This window comes from Haliotis asinina, chromosome 15 (assembly GCF_037392515.1).
Source record: "Haliotis asinina isolate JCU_RB_2024 chromosome 15, JCU_Hal_asi_v2, whole genome shotgun sequence".
Taxonomy (NCBI): Eukaryota; Metazoa; Mollusca; class Gastropoda; order Lepetellida; family Haliotidae; genus Haliotis; species Haliotis asinina.
In genome coordinates this window covers 2,461,398-2,479,176 of record NC_090294.1, presented here as the reverse complement: position 1 = coordinate 2,479,176, position 17,779 = coordinate 2,461,398, and the positions used below count along the sequence as shown (strand labels likewise).

The 17,779-nt window shown below is 39.2% G+C and overlaps 2 protein-coding genes across 2 annotated transcripts in view; one reads left to right on the top strand and one right to left on the bottom strand.

The window, feature by feature from the left end:
• LOC137266348 (vinculin-like) overlaps nucleotides 1–14,827 on the top strand; it is a 40,776-nt gene extending 25,949 nt beyond the window's left edge. The window contains exons 15-29 of the mRNA XM_067801834.1: nucleotides 424–604; nucleotides 1,242–1,374; nucleotides 3,509–3,619; nucleotides 4,265–4,445; nucleotides 4,929–5,163; nucleotides 5,687–5,855; nucleotides 6,556–6,661; nucleotides 7,035–7,241; nucleotides 7,443–7,559; nucleotides 8,090–8,349; nucleotides 8,495–8,626; nucleotides 9,219–9,319; nucleotides 10,319–10,421; nucleotides 11,073–11,159; nucleotides 11,588–14,827. Coding sequence (XP_067657935.1) covers nucleotides 424–604; nucleotides 1,242–1,374; nucleotides 3,509–3,619; nucleotides 4,265–4,445; nucleotides 4,929–5,163; nucleotides 5,687–5,855; nucleotides 6,556–6,661; nucleotides 7,035–7,241; nucleotides 7,443–7,559; nucleotides 8,090–8,349; nucleotides 8,495–8,626; nucleotides 9,219–9,319; nucleotides 10,319–10,421; nucleotides 11,073–11,159; nucleotides 11,588–11,770 — 2,306 coding nt within the window. The 3' untranslated portion in view covers nucleotides 11,771–14,827. The remainder of the gene's footprint in view (nucleotides 1–423; nucleotides 605–1,241; nucleotides 1,375–3,508; nucleotides 3,620–4,264; nucleotides 4,446–4,928; nucleotides 5,164–5,686; nucleotides 5,856–6,555; nucleotides 6,662–7,034; nucleotides 7,242–7,442; nucleotides 7,560–8,089; nucleotides 8,350–8,494; nucleotides 8,627–9,218; nucleotides 9,320–10,318; nucleotides 10,422–11,072; nucleotides 11,160–11,587) is intronic.
• A 1,608-nt stretch (nucleotides 14,828–16,435) lies between these two features.
• LOC137265247 (uncharacterized) lies at nucleotides 16,436–17,578 on the bottom strand. The gene is made up of 2 exons (XM_067800601.1): nucleotides 17,342–17,578; nucleotides 16,436–16,723 (listed from the first exon to the last, which is right to left on the bottom strand). The coding sequence occupies exons 1-2, from the start codon at nucleotides 17,576–17,578 to the stop codon at nucleotides 16,436–16,438; spliced, it is 525 nt and encodes a 174-aa protein (XP_067656702.1).
• Between the last annotated feature and the right edge of the window lie 201 nt (nucleotides 17,579–17,779).

Here is a 17,779-nt window from a genome sequence, read left to right as displayed (position 1 = left end):
TTCTAGTACTGTTTTGGTTTGAATCCCATTTGGGATCTGAGCCCTCCCTCTGAGTCAGGCACCAAATCTCCAGCACACAAAATCACTTGCATAACCTGTTCAAATCACTAGAATTTGTACTTTACTAAGAGAGTGTAATATGTTACATTTGAAGACAATTGTGGGGAAGTAAAATTTGTGGTTGGATAATTGGAATTTTGTTTTGTTTTGTAAAGTCCACTGCAAAACACAACTACCTGTCTGTTATACATGTCTCTGTAGTTCCAATGATACTTCCAGAAGAAATACACTGTTTGTGTTTAAGTGATACAAATCACCAGTAGATGTTGTTTTAATGGGCATATGTTGCATGTTCGCTTGTTTGTTTGTTTGGATAGATAGCAGTCTTTTGTTTCTGTCATTTTAGTTAGGTGTTTGTTGCAGGGAGCCTTGGCGTAAAGATGTCTGACATTCGTCTAGTGGCAAAACAGTTCGTGTCAGCTGCCGTGGCTGGAGATAAGCAGCGGGTCAATGCACTGACATCTGATCTCCTTGGCTGGACCAATCACATCTTAGATGCTGCACAGGGCTTGACCAATCATTGCACAGAGCTGGAACACAAGAAGTAATAGTCAATTACTATGTTTTCAGATGTATCTGGTTAAAACATAGATATTTATTAATGTTGATCATTAGTTGCTTTACAAGTTATTTTCTTGAAGTCTTTGCTAAGGTCAGAACTTAAATAAGATTTGAATATTTGCCCTTTGTTTTGAAGAGAAGAAGACATCAGCCTCCTGACAAAACATTTTCTCATACTCTGGCCTTAGGTCATACATAGTCAGTGTTTGATAATAAATCAGCCGAAATTGAAAAAAAATACCATTGTGGAATGGAAACTGTGACAAACATGACTTACTTATCAAGGCTTGGGCTGCAAACTTACTTGATACTTCACCATACTTCACCCAGGATCTACAGCTACCTTTCTTCAGAAGAGACAAGAAAGGTGTAATCCAGCAGGTGTAATCCAGACAAGTAGAAATAAGTGTTGAAGAAATGGGTGTAGTTGCTGGTTCTAGTTTAAAGAAACTAAATGGCTTTGCAGCATTTGAATATTCCTGTATACTTTACAGATGCTGTGACAAGATTGTATGAAGCCTTACTGGTTGGTTGATTTGTGTCCAAGTGTGTTGCCACATTCCAGTCATTGTGGAAGTGTTGATGATGCATGTTGAAACATCATAATATGGTGTTCACAGGGAGATAGAGAGTCTGTGTGAAGAGCTGGATCAGCTGGCACCCCAGACTATCAACAAGGCCAAGTTTGTTGTGGCAGGGGACATCAGTGAGGTGGCCAATCTGCAGCACACAGCTGATACCTGGGCCAATAAGGTGAGTTATATGCTATACTGTGTTGCCTTTTACACAACTGAACAAATGGCTGATCAAGTTAGCGCTATACTTGGCTGTATCCTAATACTCGGAACTGATGCCTAGAGTGATAAGGTGAGATGTACACACAGTGGCAGTAGGACTAAAGTACTGTCCGAAATAGAAAAAAAATGTTTTTTCACGTTTATCTCTACATTTTATGTAGTTGATACGCAAAAGTTTGAAATATCTGTGAAAGTAAGTTCAACCTAACTACAGTTCCAGTGAATGAGAGATAGGAAATGTATTAAAAGGACTTTACTGAGGAGAGATTAGTGCAGAAATGAGCAATGCAGATTTCGTCAAAGATCAAAGCGACTGATTTGGAACAGACCATGGCATTATTCTAATTAGTGAGCAATCATATTATATCATAAAGGGCACTTTTGAAATGCCCATTGTAAACGATAGCTTTCGTAAAAAAATAATAACTTTCATTCTGAAACTATCAAGGATGTAAATACCATGGAATCTCACTAGCACAAGAAAAAGAAACTGGTGGGAGGGGTCATCGCTAAAGCGAAACCAAGACGGATGTTGCAGATGATAGTTGAGGTCAGGCTGGGGAATAGAGATATCAGCTAAGATATGATAATCCTTTAGGGGAATTGAACTAGGGAAATACATGACATATGATAACAATTTACAAATAATATCAAGTCCTGTCGATCTCAGTGTGGTCGTGCCACCCGTATATTTTGAGTCATTTAACAGGATGCTTTTCATTGAGTTTCAAGTATCATGCTCTTTTACATATCTTAACATGAACGTCATGAAAGAAAAACACATAAGATGTTTGTCATGAGATGAGACATATTCAACACACATGAATAAACACAAAATATCTTTGAGACGACCCCTTGCGCCAGTCAGCAACACATGCATTTCATGCCAAGTTAGTCGGCATTCTGTCGTCATGACTGGCTGAGTTGTGTGTATTTTAGGAATACAGTAACAGTCGAAAAACTTTTTTTTTTCTATTTCTGACAGTACTTTAGTATGTGAGGCTGTGTAAAGAAGGAAATTTATAACAAACAAATCAGTGTAGACAGCCTATGCCTCCTCTTTACTCTAGTGTTGTTACACTGTATTTTTGTATTTTCTTCTAGCATTTGCCTGTTAGTGACTGATTACATGTGTAACTTTGTAGCTTTTTTGTTTTAACCAAAGTACACAATCAGCAGACTTCCGTATGCCAGTTTATGTATTTCAGAGCTCCAGATAAGATTTAGCTCATGTGGGTACTGCATATTTTACATGGATATTCAACTTATCTTGGCCACTGTATTTCATCACTTGTAATGTGACCTACAACTAGAGTTATATCAAAACAGTATCGTAAAGTGAACCAGTACATTCCCTGTTTTTCATCACATCATTGTTGAAGAGTCTAAGTAGGCTTGAAGGCATGATGTTGCCAGTCAATGACATCAATTTTAATACCAGCGGCAAATTACTTATGTTAAGTGTAGTGACAGCCTAAATATCTCAGTGTCCTCAAGTGATGTAGTTAATATCCATCTGTGGGATTATCTGTCAAATGGTAATTAATATTAACGTAATTAGATAAATACAGAAAGAGGATTATCTCACCTGGGGCAGAAAGTCTTTGATGGATCTCTATGCCAAACCGAAGTAATCTTTTTGATCCATCAGGATGTTTGATTAATTTGTACCCCGGTTCGAGCCCACCTGACTCATGGCACCATATTTTGGTTATGCATTATTAGTAGTTTTCTTCATGTTATTTTTCTGAATCCCATATTTAGTTTAATGATTGTTGCAAAGTCATTATGACAATAATGAGAATATTTATAGCATGAATGTTCCAAGCTAAATATCTTGCTCAAAGCAAACAATCTGCCTGTCATGTGCTAGAAGGTGTATAGTTTCCTGATTTATTTTACTGGGTAAAATTGTTCTGGGTGAACAAACTTGCTTGCCTAATGTGAGATCACATCCATCACATGTGATTCATTGTGGGTCTGAACTAAAGTCCAAGAAACACTAAGGATTTATAAGTGGCATGAGAACAAACTGTCTTCACTCACTCAGTCACCCATTCTATCTCACACTCACTCACTCCTGTTTGCAGCTGGACAAAGTCCGAGTCCACCTAGATGTAGCAGTGGACACATGGAAGTCTGTAGCGGATGGCATCATGGTCGCTATCCAGCGAGGCAATGTGGAGAAGCTCAAGGCAGAGGTGTGTAGTGGACATTTAATTCATTGTGATGTCTGGACTGAGATACGAGCTAAATACAACATAGACCGCAAGACTTCCGTCAATCTAAACGAAATGGACCAGTTGTATAAAGCACTGGAAGTTAGAGTATAGAGTTGCCTCCCTTCCAATACCAGAAAGTAATGATCACAGTTGGAGTCCCAGATGTGGTCTGAGTACATTTCTGACTGTATTAGGAGCAGATGATAGGTTTCAAGATATTCATAAGACCTGCATCGGTCTTCCCTCCACATCAGTGTGACGTGCTGTGCTGTGAGTGAGATCAAGCTGATGTTCATGACAAGATGTGTGATGGCCAGGATATGACTGAAATCATATCTGTGAAGATCCAGGTTAGAATTTGTCCTCAGTAACCTATGTTTGTCACAACTAGCAGAAAGGTGTGATCAGACTAGACTAGCTGCTTTGGTTGGCACATTGTTGTATCCCAGTTACACAGATCAACTGTTGATCATGGGATTGTCTGAGCCAGACGTGATTATTAAAAGACCACTGTCATAAAGCTGGAATGTTGCTGAGTGCAGAGTTAAACAACAAGCAATCAAAACCTGAAATTAGTGTCAAATCAATATTCAAACCACTAACTTGTGCTCTCATTTCTTTCAGATCGCAATCCTAGAGAGTCACCAGGAGGCCCTGGGAAGTCTCTTGTCTTCTGTCGAGTCATTTACAACCAGCATTACTCCTGAAACTGAAGCAACCTTGACCTTCCTCAGAGACCAAAGAGATGACCTTGAGAATTTGACCATCACAATGAAAACCACGGCTGACCTCACTTTGCAGACAGGTTAAGATGTAACATTCTTAAAACATGCGATTCTTCAAGGGCATTTAGAAGTTGGCATAGTAATACAGGACAAATTTTATTGATAGCAACTTCTTGGGTTTATTTTCACGACGTTTCGGGGCTTATCCTAGCCCCCTCATCAGGTTGACAGTTAGTCTTACTGTTCAGTTCAGCTCAACCTGATGAGGGGGCTAGGATAAGCCCCGAAACGTCGTGAAAATAGACCCAAGAAGTTGCTATCCCTAAAATTTGTCCTGTATCCTTAAAACAGTTTTGTTTTTGCTCTGTTGTGCTGTCTTCATTGTCATTTGTGCAATCTTACATACATCGGGGTTAGTATGGATCCTTTGTCTTCATTCACTTCTGCTTCAGGAGATTTTCAAATCAGTAGAATCTGTGAAGCCCATTTCTGATGTCTCCCATATTGGTATTGCTGGAATATTGCTAAAAGTGGCGTAAAATCATATTCGCTCATCCTTGCAGGGGATGCAACTGATGTTCGTTTGTATCGGAGTCAGCTCGGTCAGCTGTGTCGTGAATGGGCAGTGCTGGTCACTTGTATCTTGTCCAGCCTCCACAAACTGACATCCCAGGTCATGGTGCAAGGCTGTGACAAGATTGCTGGACTAGGGGAGGTAACTCCAGACAATGCTGACACAGACAACATGAGAGCTGTGGGCGAAAGTGTGAAGGAACTCCTAGACAGTGTTTCTGTTGGGTATGATGTGTGGAGATTTATTTAGGGTTTGAAACAAATACTGATTATGTGCTAAAGTGAAAGTGCTGAATGATATAATTAAGACACCAGCTTGGAAGATAAAGCAAAACAGTGACTCTACACTGCATTCACCATAATAAACACTGTCATACTGAAATAGCCTTATCAACACCTTAACCTCTAGATGTATTGTCCGCAAGTATACTGCACTTTCTACACACTTGTATTTTGGTGTGTTCTCCAAAAAATACAAAGTGTCATGTAAATCTCCATCTGATATATAATTGGATGAAAGATCATACGAGAGAATGTTTATTATGGCGAATATGGTAAGTGTAAAATATACTGCTAAATATCATAGGAAGATTTTGGAGCTGTTATCCATAAAGACATAAGTTTCATCATTATTTGATTGTAGGAGAGAATAGAGATATGTCTTTCCTGATGAAACTGACATACATGCACCACAGTATTGTTATTTATGCTCATAATTATGTTTTGTGATAATTATTTTTGATTTCAGCGATGAAGATTTGAAATCTCAGTCATTTCAAATCTGTGAATTTCTGGATTCTTCTGTGGAGGAACTCCAGACACCAGGTGGCAGTGCGGGGAAGTTCAAGGACATACAGGAGTCTGCCATTTACTGCAGTCAACACCACAGGCTGGTACTTGCCCTCTGGGTTGCCAAGGTAACACTTGCTACATGTATGTAATAGGACAATTGACTACTTTTAAAGGGCATTACTGTGTGAAGGCACTGCCGCTGAAGTCAAGTGATGATGGAGCTGATAAATGTATTCATAAAGCAGTATTTTTATGTCCTATTGACAACTCTAGCAAATGCAAGTTTTCTATCTAACATGGGGGCTGTGGGGCATCCCAGTGGATCAAGCAATTGGTTGTCTCACTGAAGACAGAAGTTGGTTCCCTATATGGGTACAACATCTTGCCAAGGAATGTGTGTGATTCCAGACTATATACTAAGTGTACAGCCTTTCGTGGGTTCTCTAGATAAGATATAGTTCTAATATTGCTAAATATAATCCAAGGATACAGTAGACTTCTGTAATTCTCACTATTCGTTATGATTTCTTTTTTGATGGTCTAATTTGTTCCAGTTGTTTAGTTGTTTTTGTTATTTGCAAAAAGCCACATATCAACATTGGGTTAACCGGGGTAACCGTTGCTTGTCCTTCATGTGTTAGTGTTAGAATGCCTGTGCCAAGGTTTACATCTTACAAAGTGAATTTACTCAGCAGATATAATCAATAACTTCCAGTAGCTTGCTGTTAAACTTGATGCACTCAGTGAGTACAGAAATATAATTTGTAACTACCTATCATAGCATAGGGGAGAGGAACATAGGAAGTTAATGTTCTGATTTTGTAGGTATTAGAAGCTCAACAGCTAGTGAACGACCTGACTGCAGACTTTCGTCATCCTCTTGAAACATTCCATGCCCAAGCACTTGACATACACAGACTTTCTCTCACAGGTGAGATTGTTTGATAATTACTGTTTCTCACAGGTGAATCATTGTTTATATTATCAGTCACAGAATTATCTAGTGCTGACACTAGATGATTAACAAGTCACCTGTTTCCTAAATTTGTGAAATGTCAAGATTAACAAGTCACCTGTTTCCTAAATTTGTGAAATTGTCAAGTTTGGAGACCGATTTAGTATCTAGGTTAGGGCAGGTCATAGTGACCCGTTCTTGTCACTACATGCAGCTTAGTCTTAGTGTGCCTGATGATCCGTGAATACTGAAATCATCAGTTAGTCTTGTCCAGATTGCTTACAGATTTGTTTGATATGTTCCAGATATTGTGAAACTCCTCATTAATCTGTTCCACATCTGTCACTAGACCCAACATCCTCAGCCGAACATAGTTCCAACTACCTGTGTGAGGTGAGCAAGATGGCTGCCAACATCAGCATGGTGCAACAGAAGACCCTCAACGCCATCCAGCTGTCCCCTGACCTGGCTAAAAGGGGTGTGGTCAGGCGGTGCTTAGACGATATTGCTGCTCTCACACCCCAGGTTCTAGACAAGTTGAAGTCCTATGTGGAGGGTATGTATCACTAAAGTCATCTTGCTGCAAGATCTGAACCCTGTGTTATTACATATTGCTGCTCCCAGACACTAGTGGCTGTGGGTCACCTTGGTGGTGGGCGTATCATAGCATGGACACGTTTTCTTTTCACACATGGATGCAGTGTGGGACGTTATTACTATATGTTCCCATGTGGTTCTGCTGTGATGACTTTTGCAGACAGCAGTACAGATGACACAGAGCAGGAGACCATCATGGTTCAGTGGGCAGCGCGCATGAAGAAACTGACGCTCACTCTCCAGCAGATGCCGGACCTTAGACCTACACTCAACACTGGTATGCACACCACCACACTTCATATCTTGACATCCATTCCCCAGACCAGGAGACCACTCCTTACAACAGGAGATCACACTTTTGGAAAATTATGCAGTGCAGTATCACCACTGTTTGTAACTATAAACCATTTTGTAATCATGACAGTCATATGATATCACCAACATATGACATCATAATCAAATGACATCACATGGATCATATTGTAGATGGTTAATTGTACTATTTACACTTAGGACACTGCCTGTTGCGGGAAACAAACTGCAGAAATTGGAAAAATATTTTTGGATGATGTGCAGAATGATCTAAAATATAACTAGATAACACAAATGATGCTGTGGTATATTTTTGTATCCTTTTTATGGCCACTTGTTAGTGAAAATGCTAACCTTGCAGCATATGTCAACAGTAAGATCTCATTGATGAAAACAATATCTACTCAGTGGGTTGTCAGAAACACTTTCATGTAACAGCCAGGTGACGCTACAAACTTTGTTGTGGTAAACCACTGATTGTATCTAAACTTTCAGAGATTGTGAAACTTCTTACAATGGAGCCCAGCAGAAACAGTTTACCAAAAAATATTTCCAAAGAAGTCAATAAGCCGAAATTGAAATACAGAGAGGACATTGAGGACCAACTAGATACTCAAGGAGGACCACAGACACCTCTGAAGACACAAGGAAACAGGGGACATAATTCTGTAATCGAGACACCCATGCATGGAAGGTCTATACAGGACACACCTTTGCTGGGCACCCCTAACCATAAACCTCTCCGATCTATAATGGTAAGTCTGTTGACATTTTGTACCAGTTGTAGTTTTCAGTCTCCCAGAAGTGTTTACAGTTTTTCCTTTTTATGAAAATAATATAGTGTTAAAGCGCTGCGTGTACTTGCTGCCTCATTCAAGATCCCTACCATGTCTGTTACAGTCATCAGCCATATATCTAGAAGAAGTCACAAACCAGTGGAACTCAGAAAACCAGGTTATTCTGGTTGCCATGGAGATGGTCAAACACACCAAGAACATTGCAGATTTTTGTTTGGGGAGAGGAGAGTTGGAGGTAAGTTGGAGGAGCTGAAATGGTGTCTTGTAATGCTTGGTGACTGAGAACATCAGCTCCATGCTGGAGCTTCACATGCAATTATGTCTTGTACAACTAAGGCTGGGCAACTAATTGTACTGAATTACCCTGTATTATTTTGATACATATATCTTTGTTACAATTTATCTTACAATGTACGTGGAGCAAATGTTTGCCAGTGATTGCACATGTGGATCCTGTTTTCTACATATCGAAGTAAATACAACTCAACTTGCTCAGTTGCTGCCATTTTGTCACTGATACAAGGAAGATAAGAACATGAGAGAGTAATCATTTCTGGGGCCAGTCAGTTTGTAAAGTGATGTATCATTTCTGAATGAATTTCTGTGAAGATTTGAATACTTATAATTAATTGATAATAATAATAATAATAATGTACATTATACAATTTATAATAAGATTTATGTTGTTTCATTTTACATATTTGGAGACAGAAATAATATTGCATTATGTTCCGTACAGATATATCATAAAATTGTGTCAAGCACCTGTTTACTCAAGTTTCATGCCATCATATGCTGCTTTGGTGTTGCAATCACTATGTTTCCAGGACACTGCCGGGTTAGTGCGGGCTGCGTCCAGTGTGGTGGAAAATGGGCGGACGATGCAGCGCTTCATCCAAGCACTGGCTGACAGCTGTGTGGAAGAAAGGTATATTAGCAGAGGGTGGTGTGATGTAATTGAAGAGACATGTAGCCAGTGGTAGATGTATATTGAGGCATCATGTGGAGTGATGGGGCATATCAAGTTATTGTTGATATATTTTCGATACTTGACTGTCCAGTCATGTAAGGTGCTTTATTTCATAGTGAAGAATGCAGTTGTCTTGATCTGCCAGAAACCTCTTCCTGTTCACACTGATTATCGCTGCCACTCCCATGCTTGGGGTTGTCATCCAAATGAGGAATATCAAAGACCTGTATCACCAGCTAATCACCAGCTGTTTACTCCAGCTGATCACTTCAGTTGATTACTCCACCTAATTACTCCTCCTGACCACCCCAGCTGATCAACAGCTGATTACTCCACCTGATCAGCTGATTACTCCACCTGATCAACAGCTGATTACTTCACCTGATCAACAGCTCCAGCTGATCACCCCAACTGATCAACAACTGATTACTCCAGCTGATCAACATCTGATTAGTCCAGTAGACCAACAGCTGAGTACTCCAGCAGATCACCCCACCTGATCAACAGCTGATTACTCCAGCTGATCAACAGCTGATCACCCCACCTGATCAACAGCTGATTACCTGATCAACAGCTAGTCAACAGCAGATATTTATTAAAACATCTGTTACACATACACCAATTGCTGATGGGGTGTAAGATTTTCACCCGCTTACAACACATACCCCTGTGGTTGCAGTGATCACTCCATCTGATCAACAGCTGATCAACAGCTGGTCAACAGCAGATATTTGTTAAAACATCTGTTACACATACACCAATTGCTGATGGGGTGTAAGATTTTCACCCACTTACAACACATACCTCTGTGGTTGCAGTGATCACTCCATCTGATCAACAGCTGGTCAACAGCTGGTCAACAGCAGATATTTGTTAAAGCATCTGTTACACATACACCAATTGCTGATGGGGTGTAAGATTTTCACCCGCTTACGACACATACCTCTGTGGTTGTAGTGATGCTCAAGACCTGAGAGTGTGTGTGGACAAGATCAGCTCCTTCACCACTCAACTGAACATCATCTGTGGCGTCCTGCACAACTCGCCCACCACAGCCGAGGTAAGAGACATGCACTGATGATATTCTTACTGTGGTCCTCTTGTGATTTTGAATATAAGTCCCCAGTATACTGTTTTTCATCACTTTTTTTTATCCTAATGTTTTCATGTGACTATTTGTTAATCAGCATAAAAAAATGTGTGTTCTTCAACTCTTTTGCATAGTATATGTTACTATAATTGTCCCGTGAAGGTCTGGGGTAGAATAGCTTGTTAGAAGAGGTGACTAATGGGATCGGGTGGTCAGACTCGCTGACTTGGTTGACACATGTCATTGGTTCCCAGTTGCGCAGATCGATGCTCATGCTGTTGATCACTGGATTGTCTGGTTCAGACTCGATTATTTACAGATGGCCGCCATATAGTTGGAATATTGCTGAGTGCAGCGTAAAACTAAACTCACTCACTTATTATAATCTTCTTGTGATAACAAAAGTGTGAATATTTGTTATTCTTAAAGATTTTCTGTGAAAACCGAAAAGTATTATAAATGCAACCATTATGGAGATGGAGTGGAATTGAGTGGTTTGAGCATTTGTTTGTCACCATAAATCTGGATGTCATTATGTAACAAATACTGACTAGCTCACTATGAATTAACACATAGTGATCAGCTCACTGAAATATTCGAGTGTTTTCTTGTCTCTGTCAGAGTGATAAGATTGTTCTGAGGAACACCAGCAACCTGCTCAAGGCGGTACAGGAGGCATTCCTGGCGGCAGAGAAGGGCGGAGTCAGGGTGAGTTGCCATGACAGCTGACTCAGGTCCAATCTTGCAATGTCATTTCAGAGATTATCCTTTTGTGTGATATTCTTAATGCAGTATCTTTGTTAGTTTAGTCACACTATTTGCAGATTATGGTACAAAGGTGTTGTCGTTAGTTAGTTAGTTAGTTAGTTAGTTAGTTAGTTAGTTAGTTAGTTAGTTAGTTAGTTAGTTAGTTAGTTAGTTAGTTAGTTAGTCACACTATTTGCAGGGAATGGTGCACAGGTGTTGTCACTACCTGTCAGTCTTAATGGCCTTGACTGGTTCAGAAGTCATTGTCATGAGACAGCACTCCTGATACTGAACATAAAAAAATAATTTTCATTTCATTGAACTTAAAGATGGCAAGATGTATGTAATGCTTTTTGTGATTATGAGACATTCTGTTATTTCTGTGCCAGGGTTTGACAGACAAATTGGGGCAGGACAGTGATGACAAAGACATCCTGGCTCTTGTGACCAAGTGGCAGAAGGCACTGGTTTTACAGAGGTCAACTGAGGCAAGCACAGCCCCAAGGGACGAGCTGGGTCTGAGACGGGTGGAACAACATCAACCACCATCGCTGGTCCATTTTCTACAATAGCATTGACCCCCAAGAAGAACCTTGACACCCCATTGCTTGACATCCTACATTAACAAGGCCTGTAGTTTAAAACATCAATGCTACCCCAATCTTTGGTCAACAGTCACCTTAACATTGTCCCCATAAGAACATTTGCCGTCAATGTTGACACCCATTCTTTAGTAGAGAATTCAGCTATAATTAACTGCCTCATTGAAACCTTCAAGCATGTCCATAGTGATATTACTGTTGGCCTACCTGTCTCCAGTGGATAGATCAACCCCAGAGAGACGAAGGTCACTTGATGCTGCCCTGCCTGGAGCCTGGCATTCATGGGAATAGAACAGGTATTCTGGGCAGCTGAGAATCTAGTGTTCTGGCAGGGTGTTCATGTTGTACTGGGATTCCTCATTTGTAACCACTATCATTGCTGTTGATGTGCAATAACCTGACACAACTGTAAGCCACATTTCTGCTTACGTCACATCTTGCACATTAACAGTGTTGTACATAGGTAGACAGGGTTTATCTGAACCTTCTCTGAGACTGATATTTGGTCTTAAGCCTGCGGGAAATGTCATAAATCAGGACACATGATTCTCCAGTTGATGTTCCTGTTGTTGTTGTTGATCTTACCAATGACACAGGTGACATGTTATTGATGAAAGGACCAACAGTGATGAAGAGGCTTCACTGTTTCATATCTGTGTGCTTAGTACCTTGTAGATAAATTAAAAGACTTTTCATTGGTTAATAGCTATCAAATATGAAACAGAACTCTAAACTTTACCGGGTATTATGAATCAATCTTTCCAAGTTTCAACAGGTAGTGTAGATGACACACACATTAAGCTACTGTTGTCATGAGAAGTTCTTTTTACCAAATGTTTTTGAGAATGCGCTATTTCTTACCTATAAGGTGGAAAAAGATTCGACCCAAAGGTATGTCCTACACAGTATTACTTGAAATGACAAGTCCCGGAAAGCTTTTTTTTTTCATGCCTACAAGAGTTATATCCCTACAAATATCACAGCAAAATGCTTTGTGCCCGTTGCTGTGTTAGAAATAGATTAGAAAACAAAAACAGATGAAAATGTCCCTTTATGACAATAGAACAATAAAGGGTAATTAATTCGGCCTAATTTAATACAAATTCAAACCTAAGTCTAGGAAAATATCCACTTCAAGAAGTACAAAAATATATATGTGATGCCAGTCTGTGAGGTGACTCAGTTTCTAAACATAGATAAATGTCTGCAGGAACATAGTGTTTTTACATGTGCAATATTCTGAAACTGATGAAAGTCATTATATTGTCCCCTCTATAATAATGTATATTGAGCAAATGAAAGGTGAAACAAGACTTTGGTGTACATTCTTGAGAACTGAATTTTAATGTCACAGAGTTTGCACAGTTACTGTGTGTATTTCATGCACTATGTACATTGGTAAACACTTCACACTATTCCATTTTATCATTTAATCACAATACTGCTGCTTGAAAGTGATGCATATGTAGAATGCATGACTGTCAGAGTCAGAATCAACCAGACCTCAGCCAGAAATAGGTTGCTTGTGAGAATCTCCTATATCTAACCATTTCTCATTTATTAAACAGAATGTATTGGATCTAATCATTTCTCACTTTTTCTAGCAAAGATCTGTCAGATCGAATCATTTCTCACTTTTTCTAGCAAAGATCTGTCAGATCTAATCATTTCTCATATTCAAAACAGAATCTATCACATCTCACAATTTCTCATTTTCTAGCAAAAATCTAAAAGATCTCATCATTTTCTCATTTTCCAGTCAGAATGAATTAGATTTCGCCATGTCACACTTTCTATCCAAAATCTTTAGGATTTGGCCATGTTTCCAACAAAACTCAATTAAATGTCACCATTTTTTTTTATTTTCAAGCTGGAATCTACTAGATCAAATCATTTCTCATGAAAGAATCTGCCAGGTTTCTCATCTCACTTTCTATCCATAATCTAACAGATCTGACAATGTCTCACTTACCTAAAATCAGATGTCACCCATCTCACATGTATGTACTTAGAAAGAAGTTCCCAGGTGAACAATGAAGGTATTGTTCACTAATGGAGTATTACCTTCTTCCGTATGAATTCTGTTGATGACATATCAGTAATTACACACAATATATGTGGCCATTTGACACATTCCATACAACAGTCTGTTATTTTATCAGTACATGATGACTGCCAATATATTTTTTTAACTTTTGTTTTGCTTCCCACTGCCAAGTATGTTGACAATTATTTACATTGTCAAGCACACGTTATATAGTTATACAACCAGTCCTGTACATGTGGCATTTGTTAAATATGTATAATATCTACCCCATTCAGTGCTTTGGGATATGCAGGAGGTGATATTAAATGGTTTGTGTTGGTTTGAGTAATAGGAAATTGTGGTCTGTCATGAAGGTTTTTGTAACTAATTACATAAAGAGTACCTATTATGTCTGACTAACATTATGAAGTAAATAGACAGCATCCCTACTCCAGGCCTGTGTGTCCATGTGTGGCAGTGATTGAATATCGGACAATACTACACTCACGCTAAGGCTACATATATTTAACTTCATGTCTCATGGAAGTTCTTTTCCAATGGGATGTTAGAAAATAAAATTAAATTACCGCTTTTTGTGTAATTTCAGTGGATGTGAAGTGTTTAGTCTTGTCAAAGTAAAACATTCACTTCTTTCTATTGGTTTTTATATCATTCGTCTCTAGTTTTAGTCATGTATTTTTTATTGATTCATATGAAAGATTGGTTATTAAAAACAATAATGGAAGTAGTTCACATTACATTGCGATATGCTGTGCCACCAGTATTAGGTTTCACCTTAATGGTAAGCATCTTGATACCTTCATCACCTTGATCCTGCACAGTCCAGAGAGAGACTTTGATGTGATTGAAAAACTGGTCTCAGAGCTCAGGTCTGCCAGTTCAAGAAACATGAAATTAATGAGGTGTGGCGTGATTTACATCCCAGTTCACAGGCAGATTGATGATGAGAAAGTCATCTGTACTGAAATAAATTCATGTCACACGATTGATATGGTTTGTGTTGTCAGTACTTTATAGATATTTCCATTTATTAACATAACAAGACACTGAAAAAGACAGGGAATTGATTCCCTTCTGGTGTCGCCCATTGTGATATTGCTGGGATATTATTAAGAGGAGTGTAAGACCCTTACATAATCACTGTCTTTGACAGAGAAGCTTGATAATTGGCAATGATTATCTGACAGGGCTCCTTCACAGTTATTTCAAATCAAGGAGAATCAGCCAGGAAAAATATTTCCAATATTCAAAACACATTTGGGAGAGAATGTTAAAATAAACAATATTTTCAAGCTTTTTAGTCCAAATGATGCAGGAAAGGAGATGCACCAGGCACTGCTCAAGAAACGAATCGCAGAAAGCAATGACACGGGACAAAACTCTTCAGCACATGAGGCCAGGCACCTTGTGGAAGGTGTGAATATAGTCTGTTATAACCTCTCATAATAGTTTGTTGAGGTCAACTATTGAGGTTTCCGCTAAAGGTAGTAGTAGACAAATTTATATGCTAAGTTTTTAAAACCTCAATGCTTCTATGACTGTAGACGCAGGCTTTGACAATCCTACGTAGTCTTCTTCAAGATTTACTGGAATATTTTGGGGGAATTTAAAATTTAGAAAACAATTTCAACCCAAAATTTTCGGGTTTTTTTCTCTGGCAATAAACTGTCAGACCCGTGATATAACTGTATATTAACTCTGATAGATCAAAGGAGCCCTCGTTTTGGGATGGCTTATTTGTTAACTGCAGTTTGTGACCCACAAGTATGTAATAAAAAATGAACCAAGAATGAACTCAGTACAAGAATTTGTGAGAAATGAGGGATTCATAGAAGCGTCACTGGGAGAAATACTGCTTTTGAAAGTTCAAATTAACAACAAATATTGTATTAACACTGATGCATTTACTGAAGCTGTTAATAAACAATAAACATTAGAAATAACAATGTTGAATTATTTTATGATATAGTAAGAAAGCTGTCAGCACACTTACGGAAAGACCCATGAAATCTAAGATGTGAAGAAAACAGAAATAAGGCAATATGTTCCGCTGGCTGTTTTGGCTTTATAGAGTTCGGACACTAAAACCACTGTCTCCATCTTGACACAAACGAGCACTCGGGAAAAAATGAGAACCTTCTGCAACGTGATACACGTGGTGTTCTAGTAACACGTCAACGGAATAGATAACGTAACAACATAAAACTAATTGTGTGCAAGAAGGAAAGTAAACAACATGAAACAAGAGGTTCCCAGTGAAAGCACTGTGTCTAAGTCTTTGTTTGCAAGATGACAAGAAATTTCGTTCAAAGACTATTAAAACCTTAAACCTTTTGTAAACATAAATGTTGCAAAACTAAGACAGCAAATAACAAAATACCAATTTCACATCCTCAGTTTGATCTATAAACAAGACATTAACATGCTTTACACGATATAATTGTGCAAGATTATTCACAGAGGAAAACGAAGAACTCTTCAGTATAGAATACTAGCAGTACATATACATTACTAGTAGAGGAACTGCTAGTGCAACAGTTGCGGACAAGAGCACTTTAAACCATTACGGCATCGATCTAAAATGATATTCAGATCGGCTTTAATACTCGGCGGTAGGTGCCACCTTTTCTGTTCAGTGTCATGATACAGGATATACGACAATCTGATTGGTCATTGATATTGTACAGTGGGACTAATCGCTGATCAGCTCGCCTTCTCTCTATCTGAACCTTTCGGTTACAGCCTGTCTTCTCAATGATGACTGGTGACTTGGCTGCCAGTCTCAGCTTAAGCTCCACCCCTAGCACCGAGGGGTCAACCGAAGTGGGAACTTTGCGGTTCTTCATGGGGAGTGCTTCAATTCTTCTCCTTAAATCCTGTGAACAAACAACAATATACCACAATAGTTAACAATGACGATTACGAGAAAGGACACGACACCAACTTTGTCAGGCAATTAAATAATTGTTTAACCTATCATAGCTCTGTATTACAGCAATATTCTGACTGCCGTGGTTCTGTACCCTGGCACTGACCATTTTCTCAGGTGTTTTCCCAAGATAAGTTTAGTTAATACTGGAAAAGTCAGCCTGAAATTTATCGACATTCCATGTCCGCAACACAATACCTTATACTGACTCGGTTCTCTCAGTTTTAGCAAGTGGAAGTAGTGTTGTATCTTAACAGTGCGACACCGTTATACGCACGACTGTTCATTGGTCGCCGATGTATGCGGAACAGCCATGAGAAGACGTGGATGTGGAGCCATGTCAGTAAACCATGCTGTAAAATCTGATTAGACTGATTGGACAGTGTCGTCAAGTAGACTGAATGACATATATGTTCATGCTATCAAACACAGGTTGATCTGGTCCAGACGTTTAATTCAAGACTACTGTGATGCACGTGACTTAGTAAACTACGCCCACTTTTCTAGAACCCAGTATACCAATGTAATAGTTTAAACTTAATCAAACCAGGTTGTATTTTTGTACCTGCACAATTTTGTCGAGTTTCTTCGCCTCCTTAATGAGCTGAACCTGGCGCCTTGGGGTGGGGGAGTCTTCCGGCCACCTTTCTCGCTGGAAGGGCGATCTCTTGGCGGAACTGACAAACTTGAAGGCGTCTGTGCTTTTTATCCCTTGTTTCCGTTTCCGTTTCCCTCTCTTGGACTTTTTGGATTTACGTTTCCCCTTTTTATACGGTTTAGGTGGCTTTTTGTTTTTTATCATTATGGCAGAGACGCAAAATTCCCTTTTCTGTCCTGAGCTAGTTGTCAGAGGTAATGAATGACGTCACAAAGAAAAGCATCACAATGGTATGGCGTTATAACACATGTGACGTCATGATCTGCCTTGTCGGGCCCACCAGCCTTTGACTGCCATAACTAGCACTTCGTTACCCAAGTTAGTGTTATGATACGAATGATCACA

Excerpts from the sequence above, each read along its gene's own strand:
- LOC137265247 (XM_067800601.1), bottom strand. The coding sequence starts at position 17,578 with ATGATAAAAAACAAAAAGCCACCTAAACCGTATAAAAAGGGGAAACGT. Across the intron at positions 16,724-17,341 it reads AACTCGACAAAATTGTGCAG|GATTTAAGGAGAAGAATTGA; the intron begins GTACAAAAATAC and ends GTTTGTTCACAG.